Raw genomic sequence first — 17,130 nt, 5'->3', positions numbered from 1 at the left:
TGAGTATACTACAGAAATGAATAACAACTATTTAAATCTTAAGTTGTAGTTTATTTTAATTATTGTAATTTCAAACAGAGCTATTACATCACCTTTCTGATTCTTGATTTCTGTGCATTTGCTGCAGATCTTTTGTGGTGGAGCAGGACCTACAAGGAAAGATGATGGTGGCATTCGTGGAAAAAAAGTCTTCTAAATAATACTGAAATCAAATGACATTGTGCGGTTAAAATGACTGCTTTTGTGTTATGTTTGTGCATTTTGTAGGATCTGAAATGTCAGCAGGCTGGTGTGAGCACTGAGGATGAGGAACCCAGAGCTGAATCCTGGAGATGGTCCCTCTATCACTCCACCTGCCCTTATTGCCTCAGATTGTGAAGCACAACACATCACGCAACAACCTCCGGCACGAAGTAACGGCTCACCTCTGGCGGTCTCAGCTGATTCATCAGAATAAAGCCGCATAATGGGAACCGCTGTGTTGAGATGGCAGAAGGATGTGGGGTTCAGCGTCTGTAGTCTACATACATGATTGTAGTTTGAATAAAGCTTTGTTTCATGTGTTGACTTGTATATGCATTTGTTTGTGTGATGGTGACTTTCATTCATTCTTTTACTAATTTATTAATATTTCTCATTGTTGTCAGTAAATAAAATATAATTATTTAATTGTTTTATTTAATTGTTTGAAAGAAAATGTAGATATGTTCATTATATACACATCTAGAGTGTATTAAATCATGCATAGCTATGTCATATGACATACATTACAATTTGTTTGTTTTATTGAATTATATCATTTTCAGTAAAAAGTCATATAATTAAGTATTGGTCAGCATTTATCGTTATTATTATTGTATGTTTTGGGGTGGGATAGAAATGCAATTCATTCTGAGGTAATATTAATTTTTAATATTAATGATACTTAAATTTTTCGAGTATAAAATCAACAGTTTTCCTCCAAAGGCGAATCTTCGCACAGCTGCCCTTTGTGCAGACATTACAAACGCTGAGGAAACCCGTTCTAGGTAGGGCTGTCGAGTTACTGATGTTGAGATCTGTAAAAAATCTCATTATGTATGCAAACCCATAATATATATATATATATATATATATATATATAAATAATGGGTTTGCATACATAATATGAGATTTTTTACACAGGAAAAAATAACCTACAAGGTTGAATATCTTAATATATATTTTCTTAAATAATTCATTATAATACATTTTAAAAAAGCATTTTTTGTTATTTATAGGCCTGAGGGATGAAACGACAGTTAAATTCAACAAGAAAAAGAGGAAAAAATAAAGCAGTTAGCCACTTTTGCTTGTGGATGAAAATGTTTGGATATAAAAAATTAACAACATATTCAAGAGATGACAATTTTGGGATTTCGTAATAAAAATAAATAACATCGTTAAGGATAAAACGGTGGTTCACATTAGTAGGGCTAAATAAAAGAACTTAAATCAACCCTAAATGTATTCACAAAATAAATGGGCAGCAGTTTCTTCAAAAAGATCACAAAATGAGCAAGTTTAATCAATATCAAGATATTTACAGATAGACGAATTAAACGTGTCCGTTCGAATCTTTTAAGTTGTTGCGCGTGTGATAACACGTCGTAGGTCACATGATAAATTCAACATGGCAGATGTCCGGTTCGCATTCATACTCAACGAGATTTGGCTATAAAGTACCTACTCTTTTAGCGCTCGTTAAGTAAGTACTTATTGAAATTAAGTACCTACTCATTGAGTATGCGGTTTGGAACGCAGCCATAGAGTTTTAACAAATTTGATATTAAGGAGTTAAATACATTTTAAACAAAGCAATCATGCTACTTTTTAGTCTAATATGCTTATGAAATGTTTGTCCGTCAAAAAATAGTCTAACTTTGTGTGTATAAACTATATATTTTATATTTTTATCAAATTTCCTATTGTCCCACATTAGGAAATGTGGTTTCCAAATCCGGGACAGCATGATCAGCCTAATGTGGGACAGTACTTCAATGAGTCAGAAATGTGTGGTGGGGGTTTGTGGGACAGACACGGTTATTTACATGGTTTTAGTCTTGTAATGCGATATTACAATACTGTTAATGCAGATTTTTACAGTCAGGTGAATTCTTTATTCTTGGAGGGCGGTTTGAAGGCTCTTCTGTGTGTGTGTGTGTGTGTGTGTGTGTGTGTGTGTGTGTGTGTGTGTAAATAAATACTTAGATCGAACTATTGTAGGGTGAATTGCCCTAATGTGGGACACTGCCTAATGTGGGACACTGCCTAATGTGGGACACCTAAGGTCTAGTGTTTGTACATCCCCCATAAATACATGAATGACAGTGTGTGTGTGTGTGTGTGTGTGTGTAAAAGGTAGGTAGTTGACTTAAAATGAAAAATAGCTCTGAATTTTAAAACACAGTAGAAAACCAATAAAGCCATTCCACTTTATTTTATGCATCTTATTAATTCAATGAAATGTATTTCAGATCACAATGGCAAAGGTGAGAAAGACAGGGACAGATTGTCAGACGCAGAAAGAGAGGCAGAAACAGGGAAAGGATAAGAGAAAGAAACTTAATCAGTGGAGGCAGGACAGGATGAAAAGAGCCATAGAGGAGTATAGGCAGATTGAAGCGATAGTCTACGGGTTAAAACGTTTAAAATATTGGTATATTTCTTACAAACACTCATCGTTTGGGTAACACTATTTCGATAGTCCACTTTAGACATTCTACTAACTGTAAGTAACTTTGCAGCAACGTGTCAACTAACTGTCAGAGTATTAATAGATGCAGGAACTTTCAACAAACACTGTAAATATTTTATTACATAACATAAAAAGATCACAGTTTTTGACCAAGGTTTTTTAATAAGTGTACATTGGAGAAATCACTGGGCCACTTTAATCAGTATGTAACTTGCCCAACATGTAAGGATTCAATTTTGGATTTGTGTTATGGATCGATTAAAGGAGCTTATAAGTCATTTGGTAAACCACCTTTGGGAACTTCAGATCATAATATGGCATTACTTGTCTCTATATATAAAACTGTTCTGAAACGTGAGAAGGCACAGTTAATCAAGAAGAAAGACTGCTCTGAAGATGCTACGGTACGTTTAAAAGGGTGTCTGGATTGTACAGATTGGACTGCTTTTAAGGACTCTGGTTCGGACATTGATCAAGAAACAGATGCAATTTGTAGTTATGTGACGTTCTGTGAGGATATGTTAATACCTGTGAAATCATTTAGGAAATTTCCAAACAGCAAAGCGTGGGTTACAAAATCACTCAAGATTCTTGTGTCAAAAAGAAATAGGGCTTTTAAAGAGGGAAACACTGTAGAGCATTATATGCTAAAAGAGAAATTAAGTGTGAAATTAAGAGGGCTAAAGCAGTTTATAAGGAAGATCTCAGTCTAAAAATGAAAATGGGAAATCTAGGTTCTGTTTGGGAGGGGATGCATTTAATAACAGGTCAGGATAGTAGCAAAATAAATAATATAATTAGTTTGAACGGATTCAGTTCAGATGCAGCTTTAGCGCAGCATTTCAATAATTTTTATTTGAGATTTGATACTTATGATTTGAAAAATGAATGTAGGATAAACGGAGAGAATGTTTGTGTCCCTTTTGATGTTGTAACACCTGATTTTAAAATAATGTTTTTGATGCTACATAATTAAGGGACCAGAGACTTTCTCATTTCAATGAGCCACGTGTATTGCACCACAAATCAACATACAGTCAGTAACTCACAATGTACATATTGTTACACAGTTGCATGGGAAAAATCAAATAGTTCCGTTCAGACTTCTGTAGCAGTGTCTTTGGCTACTCAAGGTTCAGTCTTAAGTGACGTAGAAGCAAGATGACATTGTTGAAGAGGCCCCATCTGCCTGCAACCGAGCTTCCCAATAAATGTCAGTAATATGAACTGTAGTTTATAAAATGAACCACAGATGGCAAAAAGATGTTGTGGACAAGACGAAGACAGATAACCCCATTTTTTGATCAAGGTCCTATCAATAGTCCAGCTGCCAGCTCAGGCCTGCATGTTGAACCCTCTGCATCAAACAAACATAAACTTAGTGCCACCATTAACACATTTACTCATCCCATATTTACATAAACATTACCCAACATCATATATACAAATAAAATACTAACAAGATCACTTACATTTGAGATAAAGAACCTCAGGTTCCTCAAATGAGGGAAATGAGCAAGACAGCATTGGTGAGAATGCTCCTCCATGTGATTAACACATACTTCCTACTCCATACTTCTTCTCTTACCCTTTTATGCTACTAGGCATCTCACTGGCTAGAGCGCCCCTAGTGACAGGATTAAATAACACACGTCCTGAAAGCTAATGGGACAAAATGTAACCGTCAACTGTTACAATGTGATAACCGCTTTTAATCAGGGCAAAATCAGGAAGGCACCTGGGCCTGATAATATAGTGGGTCGTTTACTCAAGGAATGTGCTGAGCAGTTAGGACCAATATTTGATAAAATTTTTGTTTGGTCCCTACAACTACAAAAAGTGGAAGCAGTCTCTTGTGATTCCAATGCCAAAAAAGCATAATTCACAGATATTAGATGACTTTAGACCTGTGGCGCTCACATCTTCAAGTTATGAAATGTCTTGAAAAATGAGTTAAGAGAGAAATTCTGCAAAGGACTCAGAGATCTCTAGATCCTCTTCAATTTGCGTACAGGGCTAAACAAGGTGTAGAGGATGCAGTAGCAACTCTTACATTTAGTATTTCAGCATTTAGATAAGCCGAAAACATTTGTTAAATTACTTTTTATAGATTTTTCATCTGCTTTCAACACTATTCAGCCATCTATTTTAGTTGAGAAACTCAAAGAATTTGGGTTGGATTTTAATCTTGTAGGTTGGATTTTAGATTTCCTTGTGCAGAGAACACAGAGAGTTAAAGTAAATTACTGTTTTTCTGAATGGATAGTATCATCAACCGGGTCCCCTCAAGGATGTGTCCTCTCGCCCTTATTATTTATTTTGTACACACATGATTGCAAGAGTAGCTTTAGTAACAGGCATATCATAAAATGTGCTGATGATTCTGTAATTGTTAGCCTATTGAATGAGGAGGATTCAATGCATGATCGATATCATGATTGATTGATCGATATCATGTATGAGGAATATACATTTCGGTATACTGTATCTTTCAACAGTGTTCGTGTTTATTTACTATTAGCTATAACGTTAGTGGAGATGATCAGTTCACGTGCCTTTAGGGATCTGTCACATCACATTTACAAGCGCAGAAACGGTATTTATTGTTTGAATTTCGTAATAGAATTGACAGAATTTGAGAGCTGAGATTTTTTTATATCATAAGTAACCTGCTCTGTCTAGTCTGTCAGTCTCCGTGTCCTCTTTGCTTCGTGATTTTTATGTGCGTGAGAAAATGGATGCGTGGCGTGAGAGCGTGTGAAAAGTGTCAATCGCGTGAGTCTCACGGTGAATGAGTGAGTGTTGGCAGCTCTGTTGAAGTTTTTAAACCCATAGCTTACGATGAATGGCACAGCAGCCAGCGGCGAGTGCAGTTGACATGTTTGTTGTCCTCTCATGTGTGGCCGCACGCAGCAGATACGTAGTACGTCACGTGTTACGTAGGCAGGTTATAGGTAACGGAGGGAGGGGAATAACAGCGAGCTCATCAGACGTTTCCTAAAAATAAACATTATTCACGAGTCCCGCAGCTCGAGTCCAAGTCAAGTCTGAAGTCTTTCGAGGACGAGTCTCGAGTCGAGTCTGAAGTCACTGTGTGTGCGACTTAAGTCGCACTCGAGTCCGAGTCTCTGTTTGTAAGTGATCAGCAATATTTTAAAATGTCTACAATGTTTAATAGGGAGCCAATGCAGTGTTGACAGAACTAATATGGTCATACTTCCTGGTTCTGGTAAGAACTCGAGCTGCTGCGCAGGGGCGGAGCTAGACTCTCAGTACAGTGGGGGCGGAGCTAGACTCTCAGTACAGTGGGGGGGTGGAGCTTCATCATGGGACACTCTGCTACCAAGTCATTTTAAAATTAAAACCGTTAAAAAAAAAACTTAAAATATCTGATGAATGCATATGTAATAATGTGTCACTTGTTGAGCCAAGTAAGCTAAAGAGATTTGACAGTCTGGCCTCCATGCACGAATGCAAGTATGTCTCAATGAGCCGCAGACAGCTGTAACTTCGTTCGGCACTGGCGCTGCTGATGGGAAGAGTTTTATAAATCCTGTAGAGAATGGTCAGGTGTGGGTAGGCTCTATCCATGCTCTATCCATGTCGTTGGCAATGAGGAATGGCAGGACGGCGTCAGTGGTGACATCCATCTTTAACTCTGAATACAATGCACGAAAAGAGTGAAACTCCTCCACTGCGTCTTCTGGCTTGGGCATGTCTTCTGAGTAGAACCGGGCCAGCTCAAGCATTTTCTCCTCAGCATCAGGGTGCTCAAACCGCTTTGGGCAGAGTACAGAGAACAGTTTGGCCATTTTTTTTAAGTCTGAAAATAATGTAATCTGTAATCTGCTACTCTAAAATAAAATGTGTTTCACTGCCGCCTCATCAGGTCTGTCAGAGGATCGTAGAAATCTAAATGAAGTCTTAATTTATAACAGTGAAGTCACTGTATCTTCAGTCTCTGGTGATTCTGTTGACTGAGTCTCTGTAGTGGATCCTTATTCACCATCAGATGATCATCAGAAGATCAGTCTAAAATAAAACAAACAGTCACATATGCAGTATGAGATATTACATATGTCACATATTTTTATAAGAAAACTAACTAGATAATCTATATTAATTCATTCTCAAACATAGCTTTTTTAAAGCTTTTTAATATAGCTTTTGTCTAATGCTCAAAGTCACTTTACAAAATCAAAAGCACATGAAAGGTCACTTTCACACAACGGACAGCTGATACAGAACCAGCCGAAATGATCATTACACAACAAAAATCGTTAAAAACTATTCTTACACTAGTGTCTCCAGTTTATAATGTGGATCATCCTTCAGATCCTTCAGCAGCTTCACTCCTGAGTCTCCTAGTTTATACTCAGACAGATCCAGTTCTCTCAGGTGTGAGGGGTTTGATCTCAGAGCTGAAGCCAGAGCAGCACAACCTTCATCTGTGACACCACACTCAACCAACCTGTAGAGAACAATGACACACATTAAGCCTATATCCAAAGATAAACATAACACTTAAAAATAAATAACATCATCATGCTGTCAATATGAAATATATAAAAAAACTCAGTTCACATTGTCAAAATACATCAGTTAGGATTAGGGGATAGAATATACAGTATAAAAAACATTATTTCTATGGAAAGACCCCATAAAACATGGAAACCCAACGTGTGTGTGTGTGTGTGCGCGTGTGCTTAATGTATTTGTAAACATTTTAAGGAACGTGTGTGAGTGTGTGTGTGTGTGTGTGTGTGTGTGTGTGCGCGTGTGCTTAATGTATTTGTAAACATTTTAAGGAACATGTGTGTGTGTTAGGGCTGGGAGAAAAATAAATAAAAAATTCACCTAACTATCGAGATTTTTTTGTTTATAATTTTAAAATAGATTTATAGATTTTCCTTATTCCAGAATCGATACTGATACTAACTAAATTGCATTATTTTTGTCCTTGCTTTTAGATGAGGTTGACACAAGTTAGCCACTTTTGTTCCAACAGGGGATGAAATGTGTCGTTATCTATGAGTGTTGTAGGGATGTCCCGATCCACGTCATCGGTATCGTGTTGATACTGGCCCAGAACACTAGATCGGAGATCAGAGGGGAGAAAAAAATATGATCCGATACCTATCCAACACAAACCATGGGAAAATCTAGCTTAAACCATCGCCTAAATGCTTGAATATTAGTGTGGCAAGCAGGACGAGGCCGAGGGTTGTGAGAGAGCGGCACGAGGCCGGTGGCGTGATTACTGATGAGCGACTCCTGCGCGACGCACCGGTCTCGTATCTCTCACGGAAGAGCGGAAGCATAAAGGAGGAGCGACGACAGTGAAGAGCGAGAGAGGACAGCCCTGGAGTTATGTTGTTATTTTTATGTAAGCAATAAGGTACGAGAGGCAAGTGCTGTATCATGAATAAGTAACAGCTGAAGGGCGTTGTTAGGCACGGCGCGAAGCGGAGTTACTCAACCGTTACTTATTCACGATACAGCACTTGCCTCGAGTACCTTATTGCTTTTATAAAACATTACCACACAATATTAAAGTAAAAAAAAATGTATTAGTGCAACTTTCATGAAGTTAAATCAATAAAAGCATTCCTTCCGCTAGAAAAAAAATAGTCCCTGACTGTGAACAACAACGCTCCAATGTGTAATATGCATGAAAGCTCAAATAAAAACAAACCGTTCTCAAACTTTGTCTCATTCTTTTTTTTACAACAATATTTGTGAAATTTCCTCACACAAATAGGCATAGCTTATCTCTTAGCATGAGAAAACGTTTATTTTTTTGTTTATTCCGTTATTTTCTCTCTGCACTAAACTAAATATTTACATAGCCTAAATAAAAACACAAGGGCACATATTTTGATAGATAACAGTTAGGTCTTAAATCTATTTTATTAATGTTATTAATTTAGTTGCTAAAATGCTGCCTAACATGAGATACTTTTTTTATTGTTGTTTATTTTAATTTATTTGAACATCTCCGTTTATTGTGCACGCATAAAATATTTTTCTCAGGGACAAATGTACTTAGGGATTCAGATTTCCCCCAGGCTGTCAGAGCTTTTCACCCTCAACTATACTCCACTCCTAAAGAAAATTGAAGATGAATATAAACGCTGGTCTAAACACCCACTCACACTCATCGGGAGAATAGCTGCTGTCAAAATGAAAACCCTACCCCAAATAAACTACCTTTTTTCTATGATCCCCATCACTCCTACAGATAAATGGTTCAAAACTCTTAATTCATTAACAACAATTTTATTGGAAAAACAAAAAACCCAGGATATCACTCTCAACACTACAAAATAAAAAAATCACATGGGGGGCTTGAGGCACCAAATTTCCATCACTACTTCCTGGCTAATCAATTACAGTACCTAGCTAAATGGATCAATATACACAAGCATAATTACCCATGGCTGGAATTGGAACAAAACCAATGCACAAATATCCCAGTTGCAGACCTCCCCTTCCTCTCACAATCAATCAAGAAATCCAAACTCTGCCAACACATTACCATCCATTCAACTCTGACAGCCTGGTGGAAAACGAACCAAATCACAAAATCATCACTAGAATTAAACAGGTTCACCCCACTCTGGCACAACCCAGAATTCATGATACAGAACAAACCTCTTTATTTCCCCACATGGGCACAAAAAGGAATCACACATCTTCACCACTTATTTGAGAACCAACATTTCATGTCATTTAACACACTCACACAGAAATATGGGGTTGGGAGAGAACAATTCCTTCAATATCAACAACTTAGACTTCAAATTAAAGATAAAACCACACTTACCAACAATACATTACAACCTTCCCAGCTTATAGAAGAAATTTTGAAAATTAATAACTTCAAAAAATTAACCTCCCAACTATATACATTGATTTCCAACCAAAACACAACAATAACACTCCCAACAACCAAGTGGGAAACCGACCTGGCTGTCTCTTCCAACCCTGAGTACTGGGAACAAATCTGTAGGAATACATTTTCCATGACCGATAACACAAACCTGCAGCTTATACAATATAAAGTCATTCATAGAACTCACATCACCCAAAGTAAAATGTTCAAAATGGGCCTACACAACACCGATATCGGTTCACAATGCACTTTGGGTAGCACAGACGACTATTTGCACGCCATGTGGCACTGCCAACCAGTTCACTCTTTTTGGATTACAGTCACTGAGACACTGTCCACTATCCTGAGCCATAGAATCCCATCATCACCAACACTTTGTCTCATAGGCAACTTTTCCAAAATCCATATCCCGAAAAAATACAGGAATCCGTTGCTCATCTCTCTAGCTGTCGCTAAGAAAGTAGTTCTCCAAAACTGGAAATCAAAAAAATCTTGCCACATCAAACACTGGACAAATTTAATCTCAGAATACATTTTAATGGAAAAACACAATGCACACAGAAGGAAGCAAACATCAGCCTTTGAAGACACCTGGTCCCCATTTTTTACATTTCTTAATACATTTCTTAATACCACACAAACATAACTACAAGCCAAATGTACATTACCAGATATATACCTCATTACTTCCATTATGTAAGTTTATATATTCTTTCTTTCCACTTTTGCCCTTGCAGCTATCACTTCATACATACACATAGGCATACAGTATCCACACCTATGCATAACATGTTTCCAAACCCTTTTCCCCTCAAACAACCTAGCCATGACCAACTAATATAAATCTGAGTAACAAATAGAATTTGCTTAAGATTATTCTACTCAATCAATAATAATACGTTTTTGTGTTTGTCAACTGTCTTGTCCCTCTGTTGTCTGTCTGTCACCTTGTCATGTCTTATATGTTACGTGTTACACTCTGTTCGTGGTGTTATAATTCCCCCTCCCCTCATGTACCCAGGGTCTCACTAAACTGGTTGAATGGTTAATCACTGTATATAAATCTGTTGTCAGTATTGTAATATATTGTGTATATAATTTGCTTTATTAAACAAAGTTGTCCTCCGAAGAGGGGGGGTGGTGGCGAAAAAAAAAAAATAAAAAAAATTATATATATATATATATATATATATATATATATATATATATATATATATATATATATATATATATTTGTCTCATTTCAATCGGCTCCACTGTGGTGATATTTACCGCGGTTCTCTTTAGTTGGGGCTCAGCACTGTCAGCAGTGTTTTCTGTTGCAGAGAGAATGTCGCTCCAGTGCTTTCTTTGTTTTAAGTTTGGCCTCCAGTAGCTCTGTAGTGAACTTTCACACTTATGTCCACTCACAGACATAATTTCCCTCGATTCGAGACCAGCATCGGACAATCTCTGCACCATGGTGCTGCGAAGGCAGTGATTTGTTGTGTAAACCTTGGAGGTGCCTGCTTTATGTTGATACGTGTGGTTGCTAAGGGTGTTGCTAAGGGCACAGTGATAAATAGAACCATTTGGTGGAGCGGTCATAGCCGTGTTTTATCGTGAATAAAGCGCAGCTATTGACCAATCAGAATCAAGGATTGGAACTAACCGTTTTATAAGTTTTATTATGTGACAGCAGTCATCCTGTGAGGCTGCTGTCTTTTGCTTTCGTTTTTTGTTGATTCATTTTTTGTCATTAAAATCTTTAAATGTTTGCCGGTTCCCGCCTCCTTCTTCCTTCCTGGGTTTCAGCACCAGTGTAACGCAGTTCGTTGTTATGGGAAGGAGGCGGGAACCGGCGAACATTTAAAGACTTTAATGACATAAAATAACTGCGTGTGTGTGTGTGTGTGTGTGTGTGTGAGAGAGAGAGAGAGAGAGAGAGAGAGAGAGGGAGGGTGTGTGTGTGTGTGTGTGTGTGTGTGTGTGTGTGTGTGTGTGTGTGTGTGTGTGTGTGTGTGTGTGTGTGTGTGTGTGAGAGAGAGAGAGAGAGAGAGAGAGAGAGAGAGAGAGAGAGAGAGAGAGAGAGATAAAGTAACAAATCCCTCATACCTCTGTATGTAATTTGGTGTGTGTGTGTGTGTGTGTGTGTGTGTGAGTGAGAGAACCTGTATTTGTTTTTTTGTTTGTAGTGTTTGAATAAATGGTGGCAGTCTTTCATAATCAACTGTTGTTGTGGACAATATATTGTGGAAGTATTTGTTCTCCATTTGAGTGAGATGTTTTTATGTGACTAATTGAGCAAAGTGCTTCCATATATTTTATTATTATTATTAGTATTAAAATAAAAATATCAGATTGATATCGGTATCGGCAAATAGCCAAAGCTGCAGCATTGGTATCGGAAGTGAAAAAGTGGAATCGGGACATCCCTACTTTCAAGTGGACGCGTGGAAGCGACGTGAGACAATGCACTGAAAGCCCTCGCGCTGCTCATATGCTGAGAGAGAGATAAGACCGTAGAGCTGCACGATTCATCTCTAAAATACTGTGACCTCCATTCAAACACACACACACACACACACACACACACTCTTCTTCATATTCCTCTGTCTATTAAACCTTTGACAAAATCATATCGCAACATTCAAATCTGTGTTGGCGCTGCCACTGACCCAGAGAGAGTTGTCATGAAACAGCTTCACAAAAGGCCCTCATAATAGTCTCATTATTTCTGTGATACAATATTGTTTTTACAATTTAAATATTTAGTCAAGAGAATGTAGTACTGTATAAAAACTGTATTTCTGAAATAAAACTCAGAAAGATGTGATGAATTTTTGTAAATATGCCTCATCTTATACATCATGTACAGTCTGTGTGTGTGTGTTTGAGCTTAATGTATTTGCAAACATTTTAAGGAACTTTTAATACTAATGTAATTCATGTCGAATAAAGCCTGTATTAAAGCACTTAATGACATTTTCTGATTTTCCGTGACCTAATCTAAAGTGAGAACTTTATGGTTAATACGTTGTTAACAAAGCATTATCTAACTCTTTACATAAGAGCTAATTAAACAATAACACTTTGTTAATTACAGTGACAATGAATGAAGAACTCACTATTTGTATATAGTCTCTTAATATATTAACTACAGCTTATATACTATTATACACTATTCATTAACTATAAACTAACAGTTTGGAAATGATTTATAAGCGCTGTGTTACTGTATACTTGTGATAAAGTGTTACCATTATTTCAAACTGGTCGCATTAAGTGTAATTGTTCCTTTTGTATGTGATGAAGTGATTCTTCTTTTTCAAAAATAACACAAAATAAACAGAGTAAAGATGAATTTGACTGATAGCATTATTATTATTATTATCAAGATTTCCATAGATATGGCGATATATTGTTATTGTGTGTTATTCTGGCCATGATAATCATGTAGTGATAAATCTGATATGGTGACAGTCCTAGTTCAGGTGAAACACACACCACTTCCCTCTTTTCAGCTGCACACACACATTTTGAGGAAATGCTCACGCTTTTACAAGGGTCTGTTTGCACAAGCATTACAAGACAACTTCATTTACACCAAACATTTGTGCTTTAAAAACCCTCTTAACCGTATCCTGCATCTGTTGTCTGGTTTGGGATAATAATATAGTAAGATGTAAATGTTCCTCTTCAGGGAGACTCCTCACCGCTGCCTTTTACCGCCAGCAGGATCTGACGGTTCAAGCAGGAATCTGTAGCTGAACCACCGGATGAGGCTTACGCCAAAGATATATTGAATACAGTATCTACATATTAATCCTTATTCACTCCGAGTCTTTATGGTGGAGATGATCTTACCACAGTATCTCCAGTTTACAGTGAGGATTCGCCAGTACAGCAGAAAACAGCTTCACTCCTGAGTCTCCTAGATTATTCCAAGACAGATCCAGATGTCTCAGGTGTGAGGGGTTTGATCTCAGAGCTGAAACCAGAGAAGCACAACCTTCATCTGTGACACCACACGTCTCCAACCTGTAGACAACAATGACACACATTAAGCCTATATCCAAAGATAAACATAACACTTAAAAATAAATAACATAATGCTGTCAATATGAAATATATAAAAAAAACTCAGTTCACATTGTTAAAATACATCAGTTAGGATTAGGGGATAGAAGATACAGTATAAAAAAAAATATTTCTATGGAAAGACCCCATAAAACATGGAAACCCAACGTGTGTATGTGTGTGTGTGAGTGAGTGAGTGAGTGAGTGAGTGAGTGAGTGAGTGAGTGTGTGAGTGTGTGTGTGTGTGTGTGTGTGTGAGAGAGAGTGTGTGCTTAAAGGAACACGCTGACTTTTTGAGACTTTAGCTTATTCACTGTATCCCCCAGAGTTAGATAAGTCCATACATACCTTTTTCATCTCCGTGCGTGCTTTAAGTCTGTTTGACGCAGCCACCGCTAGCCTAGCTTAGCACAAAGACTGGATGTAAATGGCTACAGCTAGCATACTAATCCCAATAAGTGACAAAATAACGCCAACATTTTCCTTTTTACATGTTGTGATTTGTATGGTCACAGTGTGTACAAATAACAAGGTCATATGAGACAGACATTTTTTAAACGTTTAAATACTGGGAACTATTTTCTCAGAAGGCGAAGCACTGCTACTTGGGCGGAGTGATGAGCGCAGCACCCGAGAAGCGCCGTTCCGTCAACAAAACCAACGTGACTAACTAGCTAGTAGCGAACGTGATTCGGGATCATGGCTGACTTTGAGGAATTGTCAGAGGATTTTTATTTGGTATCAAACCAAGATCCAGAACCATATCGTTTTGAGCCAGAATACACAGACGAGGAGTTACAAACTTTGGAAGCTGAGAGACAATGCCGGACAGACTGAGGTCGAGGGGAGAATCAGAACGGGAGTAGCCTACTATTTCACAAACAAGGTCACTGTTTTCAAAAATGAAAACTGCCCATCCCCCCCTCCAATTCATTAGCAAGTTGAAGGCTTCAGTCCTAAAAGTTACCTTTAGCGCCGCTTATTTGTTACTGGGGCGATAGAGCGCGTTTGTGACAACACAATACTAACATTACAGGGGATACATGGAGCCCGGGAACAACTGTAATAGTAGTGAGCACCCTATTCATGTAATAGTGTCACAAAGGTTACATTACATCTAACGTTGGCTAATGGCACTGTAACAGTAGGCTAGTCATCTAAAAACATAACGGAACACTTACCGCAGCCGCAGGTGATCCACTTTGTCCTGTCTTTACTATCGATGGGATGGCCGTAAAGTTATCCTTCAGCACGTTTCATGGTCCGTGTGGCAAATTCCATTTTTTCAAAATAGTCGTCCTCAGTGAAATGTTCTAAACAAACGCGATAGTCCTTGATGATGTTTACAGGTGTGTTTGGATCTATATCCAGAGCAAGTAGCCATTGATTCATCAGGTCAGCGTTTTTGGTTGGAATTCCCCTGTTTATTATCACAGCTCTTTACAATACAGCGAACACCCATGATTGTAAACTTTGCATTTACTATCTAGTAATTGCTGACTCTATTACTCCAACTCTGAGCGAACTCTCTGCTCCTCATCACGGTGCTTCTTAGGTGCTGCGCTAATCACTCCGCCCAAGTAGCAGTGCTTCGCCTTCTGAGAAAATAGTTCCCAGTATTTAAACGTTTAAAAAATGTCTGTGTCTCATATGACCTTGTTATTTGTACACACTGTGACAATACAAATCGCAACATGTAAATAGGAAAATGTTGGCGTTATTTTGTCACTTATTGGGATTAGTATGCTAGCTGGAGCCATTTACATCCAGTCTTTGTGCTAAGCTAGGCTAGCAGTGGGTGCGTCAAACAGACTTAAAGCACGCACGGAGATGAAAAAGGTATGTATGGACTTATCTAACTCTGAGGGATACGGTGAATGAGCTAAAGTCCCAAAAAGTCGAAGTGTTCCTTTAATGTATTTGTAAACATTTTAAGGAACATGTGTGTGTGTTAGGGCTGAAAAAAAAAAACAATTCACCTAACTATCGCGATTTTTTTGTTTACGATTTTAAAATAGATTTATAGATTTTCCTTATACCAGAATCGATACTGATACTAACTAAATTGCATTATTTTTGTCCTTGCTTATAGACGAGGTTGACAGAAGTTAGCCACTTTTGTTCCAACAGGGGATGAAATGTGTCGTTATCTATGAGTGTTGTAGGGATGTCCCAATCCACGTCATCGGTATCGTGCCGATATAAGGGGAGAAATAATAGGTTGGATACCTATCCAACACAAACCATGGGGATCTAGCTTAAACCATCGCCTAAATGCTTGAATATTAGTGTGGCGAGCAGGACGAGGCCGAGGGCCATGAGAGAGCGGCACGAGGCCGAGGGCCATGAGAGAGCGGCACGAGGCCGGTGGCCTGATTACTGATGAGCGACTCCTGCGCGACGCACCGGTCTCGTATCTCTCACGGAGGAGCGGAAGCATAAAGGAGGAGCGACGACAGTGAAGAGCGAGAGAGAACAGCCCTGGAGTTATGCTGTTGTTTTTATGTTTTATTGTGTGACAGCAGTCGTCCGTGAGGCTGCGGTCTTTTGTTTTCGTTTTGTTGTTGATTTATTTTTTGTCATTAAAGTCTTTAAATGTTCGCCGGTTCCCGCCTCCTCCTTCCTTCCTGGGTTTCAGCACCAGTGTAACGCAGTTCGTTGTTATGGGAAGGAGGAGGCGGGAACCGGCGAACATTTAAAGACTTTAATGACATAAAATAAGTGTGTGTGTGTGTGTGAGCGAGAGAGTGTGTGTGTGTGTGTGTGTGTGTGTGTGTGTGTGTGTGTGTGTGTGTGTGTGTGTGTGTGTGTGTGTGTGTGTGTGTGTGTGAGAGAGAGAGAGAGAGAGAGAGAGAGAGAAACAAATCCCTCATACCTCTGTATGGAATTGTGTGTGTGTGTGTGTGTGTGTGTGTGAGTGTGAGTGTGAGTGAGAGAGAGAGAGAGAGAGAGAGAGAGAGAGAGAGAGAGAGAACCTGTATTATTATTTTTTTGTAGTGTTTGAATAAATGGTGGCAGTCTTTCATAATCAACTGTTGTTGTGGACAATATATTGTGGAAGTATTTGTTCTCCATTTGAGTGAGATGTTTTTATGTGGCTAACTGAGCAAAGTGCTTCCATATACGTATTTTATTATTATTAGTATTATTAGTATTAGTTCAAGAATAAAATAAAAATATCGGTATCGGCAAATAGCCAAAGCTGCGGCATCGGTATCGGAAGTGAAAAAGCGGTATCAGGACATCCCTACTTTCAAGTGGACGTGTGGAAGCGATGTGAGACTGAATGCACTGCAGGGCTCCAGACTAACTTTCTTTACTAGGAGCGCTGGAGTCCCCTGACTGAAAATTTTAGGAGCACAAGCGGAAAATTTAGGGGCACACCTTAAATCAGCTAGCAATGCAATTATTCAAATTTCCTCCAAAATAACTGTAACACTGACAACTTATTTAATAATAA

General features: G+C 38.3%; 1 protein-coding gene across 6 annotated transcripts in view; it reads right to left on the bottom strand.

Moving 5' to 3' along the window:
* The window catches only part of LOC311091343 (uncharacterized protein), a 530,654-nt gene that overhangs the window by 46,925 nt on the left and 466,599 nt on the right, over nt 1–17,130 (bottom strand). For 4 of the 6 annotated variants that reach the window (XR_014608050.1, XR_014608051.1, XR_014608053.1 and 1 more), the window contains 4 exons: nt 13,458–13,631; nt 7,014–7,187; nt 4,189–6,748; nt 2,440–4,073 (listed from right to left, as the gene is read on the bottom strand). The exons of 1 other annotated variant lie outside the window; for it this stretch is intronic. Coding sequence is in view for 1 of the 5 variants with exons in the window: in XM_084127240.1 (XP_083983366.1) it covers nt 6,736–6,748; nt 7,014–7,187; nt 13,458–13,631 (361 nt within the window). In the remaining 4 variants the exon portion in view is untranslated. Of the gene's footprint in view, nt 1–2,439; nt 6,749–7,013; nt 7,188–13,457; nt 13,632–17,130 lie in introns of those variants that run through there. One more of the 6 variants, XM_084127240.1, reaches the window with a different exon arrangement.

Source organism: Abramis brama (genome assembly GCF_963993115.1).
Source record: "Abramis brama genome assembly, chromosome: 10".
Classification (NCBI taxonomy): Eukaryota; Metazoa; Chordata; class Actinopteri; order Cypriniformes; family Leuciscidae; genus Abramis; species Abramis brama.
Note: the sequence above shows the minus strand (reverse complement) of the source record. Positions and strands in the feature narration are given on the sequence as shown.